Consider the following 24,333-nt stretch of genomic DNA (forward strand, 5'->3'; position numbering starts at 1 on the left):
TCTACCGCAATAAAGGCTTCCAAACTGATTTTCCCCTCAATGAAACGATAAGCAGGCTCTAACCACCGGAACAATTACTGATTTAGGGAGATTTACAATACTGAAGAACATTTTAAAAATACAGTGCTCTTGAGACTGCTGGTAAATTACTCCAAACACTTGAGATGTAACTTATAATGTGCCGTACCAAATTCCAAGGTTCCAGATGGTTGGGTTGTTTCTGTTTTAAGGGGGGTGGAGGGCGTGTGTGTGTGGGGGAGTGCACTGGTTTCACTTTTCCCCACAAAACTTTCTGTGGAGTCTCATGCAAACCTGAAAGTGCATTGCACAATAAACTTTTATAATGGGTATAGATGCTCTGAGGTTTTAGTTTTCTCTACATTTTTTTCTTTTCTTTCTTTCTTTTTTTTTTTTTACTATATCTGGTTTTAACATAAATGCAAGAAAAACTCGATGACATACTTGCAGAACTGCATGGAATTAGTCACAGGAACCAGGACACCTCGCTCTTGCAAATCCCACCTTCTATTCTATCGGAGACTCAGGAAAAGCCAACACCCAGGTCACTGAGCCACCAATAAACACAGATCCCGACCAGAAAAACTACAGATTTCTGATGTTGCGGAGAACCCCCTTTTGGCCGTTTCCCCATTACCGGAGGCTCTGTCCTCTAAGAGCTTCCTGCACACAGCACAGCTCAGCAAAAGGCACCGAGCCTGCTGGGCCCTCACTCCATGCAACCCACCTGCCGCCCTCGCCACCTCTTCCCTTCTTGTGAACACTCCACAGACTCTCATCACCTGATCTGGTGACTCGGGACCGATTGGCTGCTCCTGGTTTCAGCTCATCTTCATCTTTTTCTTCCTTTTTAATGTTTTCAGGTTTTCTTTCCTCCTTCTTCTCCATCTTCTCTTCCTTCTTAATTACAGTTCTGTTTAGAAACATGGTGATCACACTTGAGGTCCTGAGATTCTCACAGGAGTAGCTCACACTCAGACTTCCACACAAAGCAAACCCGCCCGCTGCCAGTTGAAGGGAAAAAATTATTTGAAAACTGTGGTAATGATAATACCCCCTTTAGATACAGCCCCTTCCCACTTAAGTTACCTGCCGCATCTAAAAACATGCTGGATGAAACTACAGGCTCGCGGGGTGTCTTCCCAAAATGCCAGATGTACCAGTGCGTAAACAGGCCCAGAAGCAGACATGAGAAACACTCCAATTATACAGGAAAGCTTGTTAAAAACTAACTTCAAATGTTTCATCTTGTATGTGTGGAATATTACTTTTAAGTTTTATAGGGAAAAACACTTTTTCCAAAAAGCAGAGTATAAAACAGAATGGAGGTACAGTACAAGAAGGGGCAGTGCCTGCTGCAGGAAGCCCTGGACACCCCACCCGGACCACCCCCCCACCACACCTGCTAATTTCTGCACGCTTTGGGGGAGGCAAAATGGCACGTGAGGTGCCAGCAAATATGGAAACTGCTGGTGCCATTTCAACTGAAGGCAGTTTCATGCTAAGTAGTCAAACAAATCGTCGCTGCCATTCAAACGTGTCCCCCACATTCCCTACTGCTGTTTGTCCCTGGCAGTTAAACTCCACACTTAAAAAATGCCCATTGCGTGCCAGGGTCCAGGATGGAAAAGCCAGGCCCTATGGGGTCCGCTAACAAGCACCACCTGCCCTCTCCTCCCACCACCCAGGCAGAGCTCAGGATGCCCAAGGAAACCTCTCCCAGATGCCCCTCAGCTCACACTTCCTCCCTCCTAAACTTCCACAGCATGAAGCTTTAAAACTGTATTTAGGGCTTCCCTGGTGGCGCAGTAGTTGACAGAGTCCGCCTGCCGATGCAGGGGACAGGGGTTCGTGCCCCGGTCCGGGAGGATCCCACATGCCGCGGAGCGGCTGGGCCCGTGAGCCATGGTCACTGAGCCTGCGCTCCGCAACGGGAGAGGCCACAGCAGTGAGAGGCCCGCGTACCGCAAAAAAAAAAAAAACAAAAAACAAAACTTTATTTTGAGAAATATTCAATTTCAAAATGAAACAAAATAATAACTGATGGTGTCTATCAGAACTGAAAACTGTAAATGTTTGTAACATACTGCTTTCCCTTTACAACACAAGACACTCTAGATACAGCCACCCCTGTGACAGTCTCCATCCCTGTGACAGCCACCACCAGTGCCTTTACTGTCAATCGTGTGGATCCACCTCTCCTGGCTTCACTTGCATATTCCCGTAACCATGACGCCCTACAGTGATGCTCTAGGTTTCTTAAGACTGACACAGCGGGATGGTCCTCGTGTGCTGCTCTACAATGCCTTTCACCGCATGCCCTGCCGGTTGGGCTGTGTGGACACAGGCACAGATCTGGGTCCTTTCGACTGCTGCACCACAGCCCACTGTTATTTCCCGGTTCTCTTCTGACAGATTAGAGACTGCTTCTGCTCACTACCTGACTGCAAATAAACCCTAGGAACCATCTCTGACGTGCCTTTTCCACTGTTCCGGGGCAGCACCCTCTCCCTCCCAGTAGCCTTACAAAATGTCTTGAAGGGAGACCCTTCCTACTTGTTCTGGACTCACACAGCACCTCCTAGACACAAATGGACTTCTTGATAACACTAATTAAGTTAAAAACCAATTTCTTTCTTTTTTTTTTTGCTGTGCCACGCAGCTTATGGGATCTTAATTCCCCAACCAGGGTTTCAGCCTGGGCCCTCGGCAGTGAAAGCACAGAGTCCTAACCACTAGACTGCCAGGGAATTCCCTAAAAAGCAATTTCTAAAAAATATATATGTAGGAAAAAAAGACCAGAGGAATAGCTACCAAAAGTGTCAGCCCTGGGTAGTGAGATCATGCTTGACATCTGTGTGTGCTTTCCAAATGGCAATTACATAAAAACTCATCCAAGACAAGCAACCTCTTTAGGAAAAGCTTCTCTATGTCACTTAGGCTGACTACCAAACCTAGAAATTCTTAAAAACGAAAGGTCAGGGACAGCCCCAGTGGCGCAGTGGTTAAGAATCCCCCTGCCAATGCAGGGGACACAGGTTCGAGCCCTGGTCCAAGAAGATCCCACATGCCGCGAAACAAGTAAGCCCGTGCGCCACAACTACTGAGCCTTGAGCTCTAGAGCCTGTGAGCCATAACTACTGAGCCCACGTGCGACAACTACTGAAGCCCACGCGCCTAGAGCCTGTGCTGCGCAATAAGAGAAGCCACCGCGATGAGAAGCCCACGCACCACAACGAAGGGTAGCCCCCACTCGCCGCAACTGGAGAAAGCCACGCAGCAAGGAAGACCCAATGCAGCCAAAAAAAAAAACCCACACAAAAGGTCAAATGAGGGTGTTCACTGAAGAGAGTAAGATTAAAAACAAACTTTAAAATGCTCAGCCTCCTACACAAACCACTTGAAAGCAGTTTGGTTTCATTTTAAGCTCATCACCCAGTTAAGCAGCCCTGCGCTGGGGGTAGCCACCCCTTGCTCGCCTCAGGCCCGGCGCTGCTCCTTTCTGAGCTGTCTCTCCTTCCACACAGAGCACAGACCTCACAGCATCGTTCCAGGGCTGCGGAAACCACACACGCTAACTTGTTATTACATCCCTTCCCTTTCCCCATAAACATGTCTCACTTTTGTGATCAGAAAATCAACATATGAAATGCATCTCAAGGTGCTAACAATACCAAGAACTCCCAATAGCTCCCCATGTTCCCCCAGTACAGGTTTTTAGCACTACCAACAAGATGTGTCTCTTTGGAGAAGTTGCCGATAAAATTACGATCTCACCCCTAAATACAAAAAAACTAATCTGACATGCATTTCTCCTGGGTTTACAAATTCCAATTTGGCTACAATGAAGATGGATAAGTACATCTTTAAAAACCAAGTTTAACTTATGAACGTAATGCCCATAGTCATGTTTATTTAACTATAAATTTTCTTACATTAAAAAAAAAAACCCAGAAAAATGGAATTACTGTGAGACTGACATTCTCAGCAAGATTCAATTTTTAGGGAGTGGACCTAGAAATGAAAACAACCTGTGCCGACAATACAAACTCAACATAAACTGTGCATTCTGAGAATAGCACCCTGTCAAGTCCGTCAACAAAGTCTACCTTCTCAAAAAAGATAAACCTACAATTTTGGTAAAAGTATCAATAAGGAATGCTTGCTTTGAAAGGTCTGTCCCTGTTTTCATCTTGATTAAAGATGCAAATCACCTCCTTTATAACGGTAGTCTCTCAGACCTGTGGTTCCCAAACTACGGTGCCAAGGTACACCAGGATGGGTGAACTCACAACTGTCCTGGGATATTTTAAATTTCTGAGGGAAACAAAGAAATACTATCTGCCAGACAACACGTGAACTACTAGCTTGTGGTCACTCGTTTCATTATATCAGGCTACATTCCTTTGGATGAAACTGTCTTTGCAAAGCTGGGCTTCTGCAGTTGCTGTGATAAAATACAAGAAGTGCACAAAGATCAATGTGGACCAGGAAATGATTCCAAGGTTTGAGAGGTCATGCAAGGGCTCAGAATGTCAAGAATGAAGTAAAAACACAGCTGACCCTTGAAATGCATGGGGATTGGTGTGCCGACCCCCCAGTCGAAAATCCACATGTAACTTCATAATCGGCTCTCCCTATCCACGGTTCCACACCTGCAGGTTCAACCAACTCCGCACCTGTAGTACTGTAGTATTTACTCCTGAAAAAACTGCCTGTGTGAGCGGACCTGAGCAGTTCAAACCCGTGTTGTTCAAACATCTTTCAGTCTGTGTTATTTTTTCAACAGATTACTAACTTGCTTGGACATAAATACTAAGTGGCAGCAAGATGCCAAAAACCACCCAAGATTTAAATAAGGAGCTGGTGACCCTGTGGCTGCCACCTGCCCTCCTCTGAAGAGAAAGGTTTTAATAAAGCATTTTACTTTTCAACTTTGATCTCCACAGAATGATGTCTGTCAACATTAGACAATTTTTCCTTCTTCACTTCACATTCTTTTCTGTCAGACAGCTTTTTCCCAGCAGGTTCGTTTTTGGCCTAAAATACAACACAGACAGAAACAGGTTAGGGACCAGGTCTTCTGGCCTGTGAGCTTTGTGAGTTACAGCAGCAAAAAGAGCCTTACCTTCTCAACAGAGATCATTCTTCCATGAAGCTCAGTTCTGTGGAGATGGCTGATACACTTTGTGGCCTCATCGGACGTTGACATGGTGACAAACCCGTAGCACCGGGCCCCGGGACTGCGGGCATTGGTCACCACTTTGGCTCCAACAACCTTTGTGAGAAAAGGGTACTCTTATTTTCTCATGCAAATAACCACACTACGTATCAAGCACTGCTAGCAGTTAACTGATCATCAGAATCATTTCCACTTGTTTTTACTGCTCTGGAAATTGTTGTTCTTCGTAACAAGTTATTAAAGTGGTTCTAATAAATCCTGACCTATCAAAATACAATTGCTTCTAAGATTAGCTCTCACAGTGACAAAATACAAACAAGAGAAGCTAAAGACAGTTAGACTTCATTAACCACAACCTGTTAATTAATCAAAAGTCCTTCCCACTCAGACCTTTTTCTCCAATTCCACTGTTCCCATGGAAAGCTATGAGGATGCTGACTCAGAAATGCACCCCAATTCATGCAGGCCCGGGCTGAGAACAGCTCTGACGTGATGCAGAGAGGGCTTCCACTTCCAGCCAGGACAGAATACCAAGCAGTAACCCTCCTGCTGCCTGAAACTAAAAACCCGGAGGAAATGTGGGCAACAAGTGTTTTCAGACACCGGACAGCAGGCCGCATAGGATGGTGACCCCTGCAAGGGGGGAACACCCGAGGGGTGTCTCCTATGACTGCCCTGGCACACCACCTAGAAGTTCCAGCCGGCAACAGGGAGGGAGTGAGGGGCAGCATCCCTGAACAGACAGAGCTCAGAGTCAGAGGAGATGAAGGCAGCAAGCAATGAGAATACCACAGAGGAGAGGGCTGCCCACAACAGTGCACTTGTGTGAGGTGACCACCCAGGCTAGACAGACACCCACCAGTAACGGGCAGAGGGAACAATCCCCTGGGCTCACTCAGGACCATAAACGGTTCACTGTTACCGGAGTGACCCCACCAGCCAGAGTGGAAGAGCCTGTAATTCCCGGGGACGTGAGGCTGAGTACTCAGAAGGGTCCAGCCTCAGGAGTGGACAAAGCTGGCCAGAGCTAAAGGCTGCCCTAGCCTGACTGGTGAAGCTTAACAAGCCTCAGAAGGAGCAAGTGACTGAACTGTGACCCAGCAAACGCGCAAAGACATTTATGGGGACACAGGAAGGACCAGCACCCAACAAGGTGAAAGTTATCACGTGGCATCAAAGACAACAAGGCTAGCTAGCCAAGGAGCAGGAAAACAGGGCTCTAGCACAGAAAAGGACAAAGTCAACAGAAATGACACAATGACAGAACTAGTGAACAAGGAGGGCCGTATCCTGTATGTTCCAGAAGGCAGAGCAACAACTGAGCACGTCAGGTAAGCACATGGAAGATGTTTAAAAATACCCAAACAGAGGCTTCCCTGGTGGCGCAGTGGTTGAGAGTCCGCCTGCCGATGCAGGGGACACGGGTTCATGCCCTGGTCCGGGAAGATCCCACATGCCGCGGAGCGGCTGGGCCCGTGAGCCATGGCCGCTGAGCCTGCGCGTCCGGAGCCTGTGCTCCGCAATGGGAGAGGCCACAGCAATGGGAGGCCCATGTACCGCAAATAAATAAATAAATAAATAAATAAATAAAAATAAAAATACCCAAACCGAATTTCTGGAAAAGACTACACCAGATGGGCCTGAGAACAGACATGACAAAAGAAAAAATTAGGGAACTTGAAGATGTAGTAAGAAAAACCATTTGAAATGAAACCGAGAAAAAAGACAGAAAAAACAAAACGAACCAGAGCAACAGCAATATGTCCTCATAGACACGCAGCACAGGAAAAAACCTTCGCCAACGAAACCAAAGCACAGCAGCAGCAAACTTAACCGGTGGTAAAGAGAAATCGGGAAGGCAGCCAGAGGAAGACAAGACGCACAGACACTAAGGAGCAAAGGTGAGCATGACAGCCGGCTGGTTGGAGAGGACGCAAGCGAGAAGGAGCAGAGTGGCTGTGCCACCTGGAGGAAGGCAGCCAACCTTGAATTCTATACCCAGCAAGACAAAGGCAAAGCAACAGCTTTCTCAGGCATGCATATGCTGTTGAGAATTCACCGTCCACAATGCTGCACTACAAGACATGTTTAAGGAGGAAGGAAAATGATACCCAGGGGGAACGTGGACAAACAAAAAGGAAAAAAAGAGCACCCCAAAATGGTAAATACACATGAGTAACTAAAAACCCACTTTTCTTTAAAAACAAAACAACTCACCAAAAAAAAAGCCAATAATGCACTGTGTGCTTTATTAAATAGAAGTAAAACGTATGATAACGTCACAAAGGCTGGAGGAGAAAATGGCAGTGCACTGCTGTAAGGCTCTCATACTACTTAGGAACTGGTATAAAGTAACTGGGAGATAGACTGTGATGAATCAAATAACACCTCGAGACAAATGAACCTGGAAATACAACATACCAAAATTTATGAGATGCAGCAAAAGCAATCTAAGGGGAAAGTTCACAGAAATAAATGCCTACATCAAGAAACAAGAAAAATCTCCAATAAACAACCCAACTTTACACCTCAAGGAACTAAAATAGAAACTAGTTACATAGACTAGATATAGCTAATAAGGCACAAATCATAAAAAAAAACTATGCAATGCAAAATCAAGCAGATAAACAGGGACTTCCCTGGCAGTCCAGTGGTTAAGACTTCGCCTTCCAGGGACTCCCCTGCTGGCTCAGTGGTTAAGAATCCACCTGCCAACGCCGGGGACACAGATTCGATTGCTGGTCTGAGAAGATCCCACAAGCCGCGGAGCAACTAAGCCCGCATGCCGCAACTACTGAAGCCTGCGCACCTAGAGCCTGTGCTCTGCAACAAGAGGAGCCACCACAATAAGCCCACACACCACAATGAAGAGTAGCCCCCACTTGCCACAACTAGAGAAAAGCCCACGCGCAGCAACAAAGACCCAACACAGCCAAAAATAAATTAAAAAACATTAAAAAAATTTTTAATGTCTTAAAAAAAAGACTTCACCTTCCAATTCAGGGTGTCTGTGTTCGATCCCTGGTCAGGGAGCTAAGATCCCACACGCCTTGCAGCCAAAAAACCAAAACATAAAACAGAAACAATACAGTAACAAATTCAGTGAAGACTTTAAAAATGGTCCATATCAAAAAAAAAAAAAAAAAAAAAAAAGAACAGCAAACAGGTACAAGGAATCCAAGAAGAAACAGGACAGATACAAAACACAGAGCAAGAGCACAGATTTAAACTCTACCATACCAATGCTTCCGTTAAGTGTAAACGTTCCCGGAGGACATTCAAAGATGTGAGGGTTGGGATATACAAAAAGCCTGAGACACAGGAGCCATGGCTTCTGGCTGTGACCTCCTCTGAATTGAGTGGGTCAACGTGAACAAGTGCTCTCCTCTCTCTGGACCTCAGTGTACCCGACTGTGAGATGGTGAGGGGGATACATGCTCCCTAGGATCCCTGCAGACCTTGACATTTGCACTTCTGCCTGAAGAAAGCCCTGATCTGTCCAAAGCACCCCATACAGGGCCAGAGCCTCTGCTGAATGGATACAGGTGTCAGTTCGCATATCAGAGATGAAGCTTTGCCTTCTTCCCTCTCCTCAACGAGAGGGCTGAGCTAATCATGGGGCCATTTGACTTTTCCATCAAACATTATCCTTATAAGGGCATCACTTCCGATGACAGATAAAACCTAAGTGAGAGCAGATACCACAAAAAGCTCCCATGTTCCTATCTGTGCCCTTTCCCTGCTTCCTGTCCTCTGCTATCAAGCTCCTCACAGAAGCCTTTGTCTGCTCATCCACTTCCAGAGCCTTGTCCCGCTGCGGGGCCTTCCTAGGTCCTGTTGCTCTGGTTCAGAGCTGAGCTCCGAGGGCAAGGCAAACTAATCACGCAGCCCTTGGCCTAAATGTCACTTCCTCAGCGACGACTGCTGAACCTACTTCCCAAATCTAAATTAGGCCTTCCTACCACACACTGATGGCATACTGTAATCTTCAATATACTTATAATAACACATTGTTACGTATTTATTTCTTAAACCATCTTCCACCAATGTAAGATCTATGTCAATGCCCGTGTATCTGTTTGCTTTGGCTTTACAATCAGTGCCTGATTCTAAATAAGTGAGCGAATAGGTTTGGGCTTAACAGTCTTCTACACCCTTTGGAATGCTTCTTCTGGGTCCTGTCTGCTTCATTCCCTAACCCCTTCACTAACACTTACTTGGGGAACAAGGACCTGAGCAAAGGAATGACCTGGGCAGCCAGGATGACAAAGATGCCAAACCTCTGCCTGGAATCCCTGCAACTTGCTGCCGCTGAGCGGTACCTCGCCTACTTCTCTCCCGAGGGTCAATCCCCACAGGCCCCCAGCAGACCAGGGCAGTCATTAAGGCTTCTGATAAGACTATTTCACTACCTAATTCCAAGACAACAGAATCATTCTTAAATGTTCCTCGGAAGGCTTCTGAACTGTATTACTTTCCTCCTGCTCCCGTGACCAATATATCAGTAGATATATTAGTAAAAAAAATTTTTTTAATTAACTTTATTTTTGGCCACGCGGCTTGTGGGATCTTAGTTTCCCAACCAGGGATCAAACCCACGCCCCCAGCAGTGAAAGCCGTGGAGTCCTAACCACTGGACCACCAGAGAAGTCCCCAGTTGATTTATTTTTAAGCCACTGTCCTGTTCCAATTCTCAAACTATATACTTTAGATGATAGAAGATACATGAAGACCAACTCTTCACTTACCGTTAAGGGAAAACACCTCATCATGCCAGCTTCAAGTTTTCTATTGGCTAAAAGATAGTTTGTTCAAGAGAACTTGGAAGCACAGCAGGGACATGTAGACTGTAGCTTTTACATACCTTCTCTGAGCAGCGTTCTATAAGCTGTCTACCCTGCCTGTCATCCACTCTCAACCAGGAAACAAGGCTTACTACCCACCACTGGCTGGGTCCCCCTCCTTGGAGTTTTTGTTCTTATTTGTTTTCCCCCCACCCAGAAATAAGAACCAATACAATTAACAGCGAGTATCAAGTTTCTAAACTCTTAGATTTATTATATTTTAATGCCAAATCAAGGCACGGTGACAGGAGGTCAAGGGGAGTGTACCTTTCCATATTTGCTGAAAAGGTTCTTCAGATCTGTCGCTCGAGTTGTGGAAGACAGTCCACTGACCCACAGATTCCTTCCAGAACTACTGCTGATTCGACCTGAAGCAGGGGGGAGATGATTATGCTTTACCTCAAGGCAAAACAGTAAGCTCGACCACTCCTCCTAAGATGTAGCCCTCTCTTAAACCCTAACTAAATCCAGTCTCAACTCCTCTGAGTCAAGAATTACCACCAACAAACTGGACAGAAAACGAAAAATCTGGATCACAGAAACTGAGTTTTCTTACTCAAGGAATAATCACGTCTCGTCAGTTACAAACTGAAATGGCTTCAATGATCAGCTCTCAACCAAGATAGCACTTTCTAAAATTCTATTATTCCACAGGTGAACCTGTCCTATAATAGAACTTTCACTATTCCATAAGCAATAATCACAATAAAGACATAAAATACAGAAGCTCATCAACATTTAAAACTAGTCTCTCAAGATACCATTAGATGATTAATTCCAGTAATCCAAAATAAAACCAACTACTGTATCCAAATTGTGGATACTTGCAGGCCCCTCCCTCCCAAAACAAGGGATCCGTAGATGGCTCCCTGCCATGTAAATTAAATCATACCTTTTTCATCTTTAATGATTGGCTTTATATCTTTTTCTTCCTTAAAAGAGCTAGAGACAAAAGTTAATGTTACTCGTACAGGAATAAAATGAAAGACAACTAAATCAAAGTATGATTATGTGCTAAAACTGAATACCTACCAGAAAATTAGTCTGAAATAAAATTTTAACAGCACCTTTACAAGCTTATACTGGAAATCTGACCCCCCAAATACAATGGCAGATTCTTAAAAGTCAATTCGATTTAGCTGAAGATAACACTTAACGATTTAAGAGCACAACCAGAGTAGGTTGAGAAAAACAAAAGGAATTGAAATCACCCATTAAAAATACACAAAGAGAAATAAAACTTTAGAAGTAAACTATAATTGCATCAGTCTGGCTGGCCAATTGCAGAAACAACAGCTTATGTGTGTCATTAAATGACCAATGAAAAGGAGATAGCGTCTGGTCTAAAACTGAGAAAAAACAAACCTCATTTTCTGATCAGCGCCCTCACTGGCTGAGGACTCTTTAGGAGCCGGAGGGACTTCATTACAAGCTTCAAAAGCAAACTTCTTCACGTCTTCTTTGCTATCCCTGGGGTCTGGGCTTGAGGCTTCCGGGGGCGCTTCCGAGGCCTCCTCGCTACAGGCTTCCGTGTGCTCTGAGGCTTTACTACTCTGCTCAACTGGCTTCTCTAGCCCTACAGGCTCACAGTCCGTCCTCTCGCCATCGCCTGTCTGCTCCACGGGCTCCCTTTTCACTACCGCTAACAGGGTGTCTGCCTTGCTCGACTGAGCTTGTGCTGTTGACTCGCTGGCCAAATCTAAATCACCCTCTTCCGGATGGGCGCTGTCAAAAAGGTCCTCTTCCTCCGCAAGCTTTCTGTCTGGCCCCACGCTACTTGTTTCCTGTGCAAATGGCTGCTCCAGCTCGGAACCTTCTTCTTTTACTGGCTCAGATTTACAAGTTTCCCCCAAAATGTCGAGTATTTTCTCATTTTCTACGGATTTAACAGGAATAGAATGGCACAAGGTTTAATTACCAGGGAAATAAAGCAATCACAAATGTGGAACTGGCACGGCTGCCACACTAACACGAAGAGAACTGCTAGCTACACAGAGATTGGAAAACCCGCGGGTACACAAAGTTACACTGGTTACACTACCTGCGCTCCAACCGCCTGCGAGAGCAAGCCTCTACGCTACATGGAAGAGAAAAGGCCCCACAGGTTTAAACACCTACAACCGTGTGGCTGCTTCTCGACAGTCTTCATGCTTCTGTTCAAGTCTGGGTCTTCGACTTATTTTTCCAATGTCCAAGGTGCTCAATCAAACGCTATCACCATTCAAGGACAGCTCAATTTCCAAATTTCTTTGAAATTCTTTGAACGGAACAGTCCAACCGGAAAACCAGAAACTTCCGCCGGCAGGAGATAAACGCAGTCCAGGAGGGGAACAACATGTTGGAAATTTTCATGAAGAAACTGTTTCCTCTTCTGGAATCCAGTCACTTCTCAGGCTATAAGTGCCCTGACCACCGCTTTATCCTGCCTTAACTGCATTAATCAAAATGACTGCAGCAAATATCACAAGATCTGTTTCATGTGTAGAAACACATGGAAGAATCATGGGGTTGGGGGGAATTACTTAAATGCCACTGTACGTGGTTAGAGAGATGAAAGTAATCACTACATCTCACCAAATGTATTTGACCTCCAGAAACCAGAACGGTACTTCCACAGATCTGGTGATATGAATGGGTTTCCAATCTCTGATCCTTGTACGATCTGGATTGTCCACCATTAAAATAATTTACAACACCATAAACAACTTAAAATATATAGACAGCTTAAAAAATACAGTGGGAAAACTTTCAAACCATAACTGTTGTGTCTCTCTTATCAGTACCTGGCTCCAATAGAGGTTCTTCAATATCCTATTGAAAAGGAAAGACAAAGAAAATCCACAAAGCACTTTAAAAATTGGACAGATTCCCCTAGCAGATACAACTTTCAATCAAGTATGAATAAATGCTTGTTCCAAACAAGTTTCTCCACTCAAAACAAAGTATGCCATTCTACAATAATTCAATGACAAGCTCACTGTGTTGGTTTCTCCCCAGCAAAAGCAGACAGGTAGCAGTAATATTAGCCCGTCCCATTCCCCCCTTGGAGTTGGGCTCTGCAGCTGGCAACGACTCCCACGGTCCAGGCAGAGGTCACACACATGGCCGCTGCTTTACACATCACACCGGATTTGAAAAAAAATATATTTCTCCCAACGCAGAACTGTTCTTTATAACTGAAATGTGTCAACGAAAGACCTTCTCCACCCTGCTGAAAACCTCTCCCTAACTCCCCCAGGACGGAAGACAAAGGCTCCTGGACTCTGGCAGCCAGACCCACCTGTCTCTGCATCCCCACCCCCACCCTGTGCTCTCCATCCCTACAATGCACCATCCCCTCCTGCCCCAGTCTTCTTCCCCTTCACCTGGCTACCTTGACTGGCCTGTCAGACCTCAATTGGAACACATAGGACTTCCTCTGGGAAGCCCTCTCACGGTTTTGTAACTCAATCACCCAAACTTCTACTTTCTAGTTACACTCACTGGTCATCAACACCACGCCCACTAGGCTGCAAACCCTGACACTGACAATTTGGCTCAACCTCTTATCCCTAGCACCCAGCTCAGGACTGATGCTCAATGAATTGTTCACACACCCACACTTACACTCTTTTCCACTATGGAAAATTAACCATTCACGTCAGCTTTCCAGCCACAGAACCAGGTAGTAACCTACCGGAGGCACTTTGAAGTCCAACGATGAAGCATCCAAAGTGTTCTCGAAGCCCTCTCCATCTACCTGAAAGACAAAATGCAAAACTACTTTGTGGAGACAGAATTATGAATGCCAGGGCCTACACCTCACCAGTTTCCAGGCCACCTACACGTCTATTTCCTGCACAATGCCTACTGCCATCTGCAAGCCCACTGCTGAATCACAGCGGCCCCCCCTACCCACAAGGGATATGCTCCCACAGCCCCAATGGATGTCTAAAACTTCAGCCAGCACCAGACCCCATATACACTGTGCTTTTTCCTACACTGGCAGGCAGGTAACATATATAGCGTGGATAACTGGACAAAGGGATAATTTCCGTCCCGGCAGGATGGCGCAAGGTTTCATCACGCTACTCAGAACGGTATGCGACTGAAAACTTAGGAATTGTTTACTTCATTTAATATTTTTAGACCCGGTTCACTGTGGGTAACTAAAACCTCAGAAAGCAAATCCATGGGTAAGGGTTGGGGGGGGGCTACAGTATTCAGTTTATCACCTGCCTCCTGGCCCCCAGGCCCACTCCAGGACTAGGTGGCACCAGCAACTCTGACAGAGGCTCACAGAGGGCTGGCGCTCTGTCCACACTGGCCAAATGAATGAACGAGCAAATTCATTTCCCAGGCAGTTTCCACACACTGGTGGTCAGCATACACCACCCAGCTGCAGAATTTCCAAAGCTAAACTCAAAAGGAAAATGAACTTTGTACTCCTCCGATTTCACTTGGTAGCAATGCTTTTCAAATAACAATAGAGGGGCTTCCCTGGTGGCACAGTTGTTGAGAGTCTGCCTGCCGATGCAGGGGACACAGGTTCGTGCCCCGGTCTGGGAAGATCCCACATGCCGCGGAGCAGCTGGGCCCGTGAGCCATGGCTGCTGAGCCTGCGTGTCCGGAGCCTGTGGTCCGCAACGGAAGAGGCCACAGCGGTGAGAGGCCCGCATACCGCAAAAAGAAATAAAATAAAATAACAATAGGGAATTCCCTGGCAGTCCAGTGGTTAGGACTCCACACTTTCAGTGCCAAGGGAATGGGTTTGATCCCTGGTCAGGGAACTAAGATCCCGCAAACCACGCAGCTTGACCAAAAAAAAAAAAAAAAAAAGATAAAATAATAATAACTGGGCACTTTCTTCTAGAGCACTTTGTATAAAACAAACATTTAACTTGACTGTTTTCTCTTTTTATTATCTACTATACCAAAAAAACTGGTATCTTAGAGGTTATTAAGTTAGAAAACCTTTTAACTTTTTAAGTGAAATATAAAAATACTCCTCCCCTGGGCTTCCCTGGTGGCGCAGCGGTTGAGAGTCCGCCTGCCAATCCAGGGGACACAGGTTTGTGCCCCGGTCCGGGAAGATCCCACATGCCGCGGAGCGGCTGGGCCCATGAGCCATGGCCCCTGAGCCTGTGCGTCCAGAGCCTGTGCTCTGCAACGGGAGAGGCCACAGCAGTGAGAGGCCCGCGTACCGCAAAAAAAAAAATACTCCTCCCCACATACTTTTTTCTTTTTCTAGGTTTGGATGTTTCCATTAACCAAGAAGTTAGAAGCCAAGTCCATGCTATGGAAATAATTCACACACAACAGAATCTCACTGAGAGGACAAATCAAAGCTCACTGCCTAGCCTAGGCCAAGCTGTGGTGATAATGTGAAATTTGTGACTTTTGACTTTTAAGGTTTAAGGTTCAGTCCTACAAGGGCACTTTTTCTTCCAATTTAAAGCTAGAATGCCTTAAATAAAACCAAACTAAGATGGCTGGGCACGCCAAGGTGGTGAGATTAAACTGGCAATCAGTTCTAGGAGGGCTACCAGAGAGCTCTATGGCAACAGATGACAAGTGAGAAGCTGGAAAAGCGACACCGGCAACAGAATTAAAGCCCTCCCTTATACACAAGAAGTTAATAGTGGATTCCTTTAATTGGAGGGGTTCTTCTGGGGGGACAAATACTTTTCTTCACTGTATTTCACATCTTTTAATATAACTGTCTAAATTTATACACGGAAAACATCTTTAAAATATCAACAGGATTATCTGGATGGCGAGATTATGAACTGTTTTTTTCTTACCTTTCTATAGTTTTTAAACCTTTTTCCTTTTTAAGAAAAATACTTTTTATCAACAGTGTCAACCTTCCATTTTATAACTTATGCTAAGAAAAGTGTCTCCTACCCAATTATAAAAATATCCTCCAACAATACAGAAAAGTTATCCGTTAATTAACATCTGACCTATGTGGAGTTTAAATGGATATAATTTACCCCAAGGTTTAGACACCGAGTTAAGTGTTTGTTTATGGTGACGGGTGATTTAGCTGCGTGCTCTGGCTCTGACAAAGAGCCCATAAGCAGCGAGGAGCCCCAGGGTGCAGCGCGCTGTACTGCATCTGCGTTACCTACAGAGTGTCCTGTGAACTGAGCTGGGAGCTCCCTCAGCTGCACGGCCACGTAGTCTTTGCTCTCGCACAGGGACTCGAGAATGCTGTCAGCGCCATCCTCCCCGAAGTCTGGAGCACTGCTATTCTCGACTTCGGTTTCTTCTAACACATTAACGTCCATCATGTCAATATTCTGCAAACTCTCCAAACTTGCTTCCATGTCCTCCTGTAATGAGGAACGAAAGGTGTCAGCGACCAGGTGGACCAGAATGTGGAGCTCCTGCCGCCATCTCGGCTGTGATGCCACATACCTGCCCGTCTCTGGAATCTTCTTCCAGGCCATTGTCTTCTGTGCCTTCCTCCTCCATCTTTTGTCCTAATTACAGAATAATTGTTCAATCAGACAACATTCAGGTTCTGGCCTCATAATTAGTTTATGCAGGATGACACAGCTCAATCTTGGTGAGAACATGTTACAGGGAAGCTAAATGTGCCTGTTCTTCTATCATGTATAGTTCTGTCTCAATTGGAACATAAAAATCTAGGATTTCTGTAATACTATCAAAGTATTTTGACTTTGCACAAAATATCCAAAAGCTTCAAAAGATTTCAAAACCACTCCAAACTAAGACTAACATCCCTAAAGAAAAATGAGCAAAGGATAAACATAGGCATTTCCCAATGAGTAAATTAAAAAATGTAATGTCCATATAGCACCCAAAGAACTGCAACCTAAGAGAGCGAGCCCAACGACGGACCTGCTGGTTCCCCTTCACTCCACCCACTGTAAGCAGGCCCCCTGCCTTCCTTCATTCTTCAGCCCAGGAATTATTTTTTTGGCTCAAGGCAAAAAGGCAAAGGCTACCATAAAGTCGATTTTCACCCTGAGTTCTGTGAACGCAAAGGGACTATTAAGAGTTATGTCAGGTATTCTCAATGGGGCTGGAAGGGAAGGAGAGTGGAAACTTCTAGACTCAGAAAGGAAGTAAAATCTTTGGGCTCCCTATGTAACAATAGACTTAAAAATATACATGCCTTTATCCTGGAATTCCCCTTAGGATGTGCACCAAAATGTCTGACAAGGAATTCAAAACAAAGGTTACTTATTCTATGGAGTGCATACAGACTAAATATCCCAAAGGGAAGCAAACTATGGCATGTTATGCTCAAATGTGGGATGCCAGTATGGGGAGTCAGGGCGGGCGTGGGCTGTAATGCGGCGATGTTTGGAGACATTTTGGTGTTATGACTGGCAGTGCTACTGGCATGTAGTGGACAGTGGCCAGGGATGCTGTGCAGCACACGGTAACACACAGGACAGCACCCTACCACGAAGCACTCAGTTCAAACTGCCAACAGTGCCGAGCCTGCAAAACCCTGTGGCATACCACACACTTTGCAACTTAAAAAAGAAAAAATTATGCCTTTAAAGACTATTTAATGATATGGAAAAATGTCCACAAAGTTACCACATAGATCTACTCATTAAAATGCACGTGGATATTTTATACACGCAAGTGTGAAGATGCAGTGGTAGAACATACAGATGGATATGGCTAAGGCAATCCATCAACCATGGTTAAAACACTGAGCAATAAGAGCTCACTTCTATAATTTTTTAAAAAGAGAAAATTAAACGCAAGAAATCTCAATTTTTACTTTATTGAAGTTTAGTTGATTTATTGATTTTGCTGTACAGCAAAGTGATTCAGTTATACATATACCTTCTTTTTCATATTCTTTTCCATTATGGTTTATCACAGGACATTGCATACAGGTCCCTGGGCTATACGGTAGGACCTGTTGTTGATCCATCCTGTATATAATACACTGCATCTGTTAACCCCAAACCCCCATTCCATCCCTCCCCTAACCTCCCCCCGCCACAACCACAAGTCTGTTCTCTCTGTGAGTCTGAAGAAACCTCAATCTTTGATTAAAGATGCCAACTGCAATGTCTACACTTAAGTTATCTCGTTTGCCATTATTATCAGTGATTACTCAAAAAATGTAGTTTTATTACACACTGGGCACTGTGCTCTTCGCATTATTTAATACTCCCCACAATGCTAGCAGGTTTATTATCTGCATTTGATGCAAGAATTTCGCTCTGCTCCAAAGCTCTGACTCAAAAACTCAGCTGTACCACCTCCCATTATATCTAAACCCTGAATATCCTTTTAAAATACGCTGTTTAAAAATGTTTGATAATTGCACCCAATTCCTAGGCCTCAAATAGTAGCCTGCAGTACCCACAAAGAATGTAAATAGAAGAGAGGCAGCCCAAAAAGCCTCACCAAAAAGCACCCTAAGTGGGAGTGACAATGAGACAAATGCTGGGCAGACAGGCTACACCCAAATCCCAAGGGCCTGCTCTTGGCTGACTAAAAGCTGAAGGGTGGAGGGGAACGGGACAGGAGACGGGCACAGACACCAGAAAATCAAATTTTAACCCCAGACGTAACCTAATTCAAAATTTTAATCTTTCAAAACGCACCCAGTTTCCAGCAATTTTGCGCATTTAGATGAGCTGGGGAAAGGACCCTTGTTCCTACTTACAATGAAACTTACAAAGTTCAGCTACTTTTCACTTTTGAAAGGCAGTGGTTACTCATGAATTCCCAGATTTAGTCCAACTTTGTGGCAGACTCTGGAAACCAACTGGTTGATTCCTATTCATCTCGAGGACCTAATTTCAACCAGGCCACCATGAGGACCTAGCACTTCATATAACTAACCATGTGCCCACACGCCTCCAAAGGACACACCAGCTCTACAATTTGCAGGAGCTATCCTCTTCCCCAGGACTTAACCCACCTGTTTCTTCCTTGAAGGGGAAGGGACCAGTGCCTTTTAAATCCCAATTCCCAACAACAGCTACCTGTTCTGGTACAAACACTCTCTTTACACCAACGGAAGTAACTATTATCGAGGCTTTCCTCACAAAATGCTAACTCCAAGTAGCTCTGATTTGACTTATGCTTCAACCCAGGCATTCAGACGTATATCTGAAGCACTAAGCTAGGTTTAGTTTTTCTAATGATTCAAAGATTGCCGTTAGAAGCCAAGAACGTTTTGATTAGTAGGGCTTGAACCTCACGGTTTTTTTTTTTTTTTTTTTGCGTTATGCGGGCCTCTCACTGTTGTGGCCTCTCCCGTTGCGGAGCATAGGCTCCGGACGCGCAGGCTCAGCGACCACGGCTCACGAGCCCAGCCACTCCGCGACAGGTGGGATCCTCCCGCACCGGGGCACGAACCCGTGTCCCCTGCATCGGCAGGCGGACTCTCAACCACTGCGCCGCCAGGGAAGCCCGAACCTCACGGTTTTAAATGAGCATCTACACAAAAAAAGTTCTAAACGATTATTAAGTCGTATCAACTATTCAAAACCAAACTTTCAGATCACTGGTAACTTGACAGCAAAGTACAAAGAGCTATTTGTATGTTTCCTGCTACAGACCCATCCCTCACCATCTGTATGTTTGGATGGTCAGTGTTTATAGCTGAAATACGGACAGTTTCACAAGCAGTAAACACACACCAATGTTTTAGACTTCAATTCCTTATGTAACCTAACTCAAAAATTTAACCTTTCAAAACACGTGCACAAGATTTAAAGTTAGATGAGTTCTGGAAAAGTTGTTCTGCTAGAAAAAGCTGTTAAAAACATAAACTGAAGTTGTTGAAAATGCTACAAGGTCATTTCTTTTTACTTTCTAAGCAGCTGTCTCCCACTGCCTGAATTGAGCACTTCTTTAGATGAATGGGACACAAACAGCTGTGAGAATTTTTGTGCAGCACCATTCAAGAAAACAAGCCTTGGGCTTCCCTGGTGGCGCAGTGGTTGAGAGTCCGCCTGCCGATGCAGGAGACATGGGTTCGTTCCCTGGTCCGGGAAGATCCCACATGCCGCGGAGCGGCTGGGTCCGTGCGCCATGGCCGCTGAGCCTGCGCATCCGGAGCCTGTGCTCCGCAACGGGAGAGGCCAGAGCAGTGAGAAGCCCGCGTACCGCAAAAAAAAAAAAAAAAAAAAAAAAAAGCCTGTCATGTGGGAGTTTCATATTACACTGTCCTTATCACAGTAAAATCTGACAATGAGAGCAACAGCTAATGAGGTTCCGAAGTTTTATGGAAGTAAATCCTCCCCAAAATAAGTGCTATCAGCCATAAAAAATGGAGCACTGATGTATGTTACACCATGGATAAACCTTAAAAACATTTTGCTCAGTGAAAGATGTCAGACACAAAAAGCCACATGTTATATGATTCTATTTATATGAAATGTCCAGAATAGGCAAATCCTTAGAGAAAGAACCTCAATTAGATACTGCCAGGGGGAGCAGGGGGGGACATGGGAACTGACCGCTAATGGGCATGGGGGATTCCTCTTGGGGTGATGAAAATATTCTAGAATTAGAGAGTGGTGATGGTTGCATAGCCTTGTAAATATACTGCAAAGCACAGCATAGTACACTTTAAATAATATGTGAATTTTAAAGTATGTGAATTATAACTTCATTAAAAAAAAAATCAGTGTTAAAATGGGCTGGGTGCAAATACTCCGACAATCTATTCTGGACCCCAGAGAAGTTGGGTTCTGTTGGATCTCTGGTTGGCGTCATTTTCCTTGGTTTAAGGCGTAGTTTTTTGAACTAGGAAGGAAGCCAAGCAGGTGCATTTGGTTGCTCAGACCAGTTGGGGCAGCTTCCAGAGAGTGCCTTACTCTAGTTCTTTTTTAGTCCCAACGACGAGAGCCGCGAGGTTTTCAGTACGTATTTTAATTTTACCTGGCACCTACAAATCTCTTCACTCCCCCCCAGCACGCTGACATCGTTACACATTAGGTGGTGGAAAAGCAAGCCTAACTGTTAGATGGAGAAGAATGAGGGCCGCTCTCCCCACCTGGAGGGCAGGAAGAATGCTAAAACAACCAGTTCTCTACGGAAGCCCTCTCAAGGCAGAGGCCTCAAGCAGCAACAAGTTCAAGTGGATACCTTTAACGCATTTCTTTGTCGTCCTCTTGCTTGTGGCTTCCAACGCGATGCCAATTTCGTCAGGATCTTGCCCTTCTTCCTTAACCGCCTATTGGGAAGAGACAAGTTTTACAACGTGGCTAAGAGCTGCAGGACAGACACTGTTCTTCCTAGGTAACAACTTCCCAGCGAACAAGCACAAACCTTTTCTTGCAAAGAGCAACTCTGGTTCTGGTTATCTGGGCTGCCAGCCCCAAAGACACAGGAAGAACCCAGCGTCACTCGGTTCTCTCTGCAGAAGCCCCCCACCCAAAAGACAAAGAGATGTGTGAGCTGGGGCTCCACAGAGTCTGTGACGAGTCCCGAAATGGTCCCTAAGCTCCAAACTACCTCCACTTTAAGTCAACGATGTAACAAACAGGAGAGGCTCCACTTGGTCTGGGCAGAGAGGGCTGCGTGCTGTTCCGCAGGCCACCTTTGACCTCGGAGAAGGAAGAACACTGAACAAACTGGGTAGAGGGCAGGTTGGTGGTTCCAGGCGACAGTGCCTTTCGCGTGCTTGGGGACTCCGCGCTCAACTCACAAGGGCCCTACCCTCAAGAGCCTGTTCCCATCAGGGAGGTGACACCTCCCCCCAACTCCCGGTACCCAACTCTGTGTTAAGTGCTGCGAGGTGGGACAAGAAACAGAGGATGGTGCGACACAGGGAGTCAGGGAGGTGGAACAACACTTAGGAAGGGTGGGCAGGGTGGCGACATTTCAGACAGACCCAAAATGACAACAAAGCGCCAGCCAGATGGAGACCTGGGAGACGAGCAGCCAGGTGGAAGGCACGCTAAGAGCAAAGGTCCTGGGGCAAGAACAAGCACAGCCCCACCCTTCCTGGGAAACATCAAAGGCTCTTCAATCATCCGCTCCGCAGGGGACGAAACTGAGGCGCGGGGAGGGGACGGCACTTGTCCAAGGTCACACAGCCCCGGGAAGAATCCAGGGGCCACCCTGCGGCTAAAACGGGCTTTCAGCACACCGGAGGCGACCGACGGGAGGGAAAGGAGGAGGCAAAGCACAGCGAGGGGCGGTGACGGGCCAAGGTCACACAGCCGGGGCCCCCGGGGCCTGACAGCTCGGGCCGGGATCGGCCACGAGAGAAGCGGACCGGGGGCGCCCCGCCCCGAAGAGTCGCGGTGACAGGCCCGCGCGGGGGCGTGCCTCGGCCTCAGGCGCCACCCCGGGGCCCCGGGCCGCCTCACCTTCTTGAGCCGCTCCATCAGGACGCTCTTGTTGCCGCCCGTGTCCAGGTTCCGCTTCTTCAGCTCCGCCCGCAAATCGATCACCCGCAAGTCGCTGAGCCGCCGCGTCCCGACCTCTGAGGCGCCCGAGACGACAGCGGCTGTGCCAGAACCCGAGTCGCCGGACCCTGCCAGAGTCTCCGCCATCCCGGGTTTCCCGTCTCTGCCACCTATTCCACACACCGCCGGCGGCCGTAGCTGCTCTGAGCACAAAATGGCGCCGCCTGAGAGGAAAACGCACTCCCTTCCTCCCGCCCCGTTTTCCGGCCGCGCATGCGCGCTGCCTGGATCAGGGCTCTTAGCAGCAAGCGAGCTCGCGCGCCGACCAACCGCACGTGTCCAGCCGCAACGCGCAGGCGCCGTAATCGCAGTACGCATGTGTCCCGGCAGTTCGCGGCGGGAGGCCGGCGAGACGACCGGCGCCTGCGCGTATCCCCCCTCCCCACACACACACCGCCCCCTCCCTCCCAAGGCTCTCACCACGCATGGGCAGACGCAACCGGGAGCGTCGAACCCACGCCGGGTACGCCTGCGCAGAAGCGAAGCGCGCCGGGGCGGCTGGAGCGGTTCCTTCGCAAGCGGCGCCATTTTGTGCTGGGAGCCGAGGTAAATCCGGCCCGGTTTTCTGTGAAGTGGGCGGCGGAGCCAGGGTCCCTAGAATGGCGGAGACTCTGTCAGGCCTAGGTGATTCGGGTGCGGCGGGCGCAGCGGCTCTGAGCTCCGCCTCGTCGGAGACCGGGACGCGGCGCCTCAGCGATTTGCGGGTGATCGATCTGCGGGCGGAGCTGAGGAAACGGAACCTGGATTCGAGCGGCAACAAGAGCGTTTTGATGGAGCGGCTTAAAAAGGTAGAGCCGGGGCTCTGGGGGTGGGCAGGAGGTGGGTCGGGGGACCCTCGCGGCCGCGACGGGGGTCTTCTGGCGTCGGGGTCCGCCCCCGGCCCCGTTTGCGGCCTGCGCCGGGCCTGGCGCTCCGGGCTTCTCCCGGCTCCTCCCAGGCCCCGGCGGGAGCTGCGAGCCCCGCCGGGCCCAGGTTCAAAGCCCAGCGCCGCATCGGGGCGAGAACAAGAAAAAGAAAATCTCGACGCGAACGGGGGAGGTTGGGGGTGACGGGTGACATCGGCTGAGCGCTTGTGTTATCCGCATCAGCTCCTGCTTTTCAAGGGCTTTTTTCGGCTGGTTGCATTCCGGCCTCTGAAAGTGGACACGGAACCCTGAAATCCTCGCTTCCTCTGCGGCGTTAGGGGACTCGGCCAAGGTCACTTGGCCGGGGTGAGGAGGTCGGGATTTGAACCGAGGCCGGCCGATTTTCTGAGCCCGTGTCGGCCGCGGGGGCGTCCTCTGGGAAGAGAGATGCTTCTTGATCCGTTAGGGCCCAGAAGCCTTGAATAGGGGACTAATTTTTAAAGTAACCATATCGAGGGAATACTCAAAGGGGGGGGGATGGGGAAACGGCTTAGGGATTTGCCAGTACGGGCTTGGGGATTTAGCCTGGAGGGAAAAGTGCTATTTGTAATAACCACCAGACTTGCGGAGGATCTAAAGGCTCCGTCAGATCTGCGTGATCTTGAGCGTGGAACACATTTAATCCCTTCTGGGTCTGTTTCTCCTTGTGTCCAGTAGAAGAAAATAATAGTGTTTTCGCGTTAGGATTAAGTAAAATGGCATGAAACGGGCTTGGCGTGTTGCCCAGCGCATGTAAACACTCGAGGTGCGATCGCTGTCACGTTTCACTTTTTTCTCTGTGCCACCGTTTGGTATTTGCAAACAGGAGGTATTAGCCCCCTACCTCGAGGGTTCTGCGAAAAGCAGGGAGTTAAGTAAGCGTTTGTGCCCTTCTGCTTCCCCTGTGCTTGCCTTGTTCCGGTGGCTTCTTTCTTTTTTGCCGCCTAGCGACTCTTGTCTGGGGACTTCTCCTGTGTAATCGCCAAGCCTTG

General features: G+C 47.2%; 2 protein-coding genes across 7 annotated transcripts in view; one reads left to right on the forward strand and one right to left on the reverse strand.

Moving 5' to 3' along the window:
• The window catches only part of SAFB2 (scaffold attachment factor B2), a 34,243-nt gene extending 11,662 nt beyond the window's left edge, over positions 1-22,581 (reverse strand). For all 4 annotated transcript variants that reach the window (XR_013810833.1, XR_013810834.1, XM_079701962.1 and 1 more), the window contains exons 1-12: positions 22,359-22,581; positions 21,130-21,217; positions 16,447-16,511; positions 16,154-16,361; positions 13,721-13,779; positions 12,828-12,855; positions 11,410-11,920; positions 10,937-10,986; positions 10,312-10,412; positions 5,147-5,296; positions 4,946-5,058; positions 801-931 (exon numbers count right to left, since the gene is read on the reverse strand). Coding sequence is in view for 2 of the 4 variants with exons in the window: in XM_079701962.1 (XP_079558088.1) it covers positions 801-931; positions 4,946-5,058; positions 5,147-5,296; positions 10,312-10,412; positions 10,937-10,986; positions 11,410-11,920; positions 12,828-12,855; positions 13,721-13,779; positions 16,154-16,361; positions 16,447-16,511; positions 21,130-21,217; positions 22,359-22,544 (1,690 nt within the window). In the remaining 2 variants the exon portion in view is untranslated. The remainder of the gene's footprint in view (positions 1-800; positions 932-4,945; positions 5,059-5,146; positions 5,297-10,311; positions 10,413-10,936; positions 10,987-11,409; positions 11,921-12,827; positions 12,856-13,720; positions 13,780-16,153; positions 16,362-16,446; positions 16,512-21,129; positions 21,218-22,358) is intronic.
• A 460-nt stretch (positions 22,582-23,041) lies between these two features.
• Positions 23,042-24,333, forward strand: part of SAFB (scaffold attachment factor B) — a gene marked incomplete at its 5' end in the record, with an annotated part of 34,086 nt that continues 32,794 nt past the window's right edge. For 2 of the 3 annotated variants that reach the window (XM_079702877.1, XM_079702878.1), the window contains one exon: positions 23,057-23,245. In XM_079702877.1, the coding sequence (XP_079559003.1) occupies positions 23,057-23,245 (189 nt within the window). Of the gene's footprint in view, positions 23,246-24,333 lie in introns of all 3 variants that reach the window. The other variant, XM_079702876.1, reaches the window with a different exon arrangement.

The sequence above is a fragment of the Hyperoodon ampullatus genome, assembly GCF_949752795.1.
Source record: "Hyperoodon ampullatus genome assembly, chromosome: 4".
Classification (NCBI taxonomy): Eukaryota; Metazoa; Chordata; class Mammalia; order Artiodactyla; family Ziphiidae; genus Hyperoodon; species Hyperoodon ampullatus.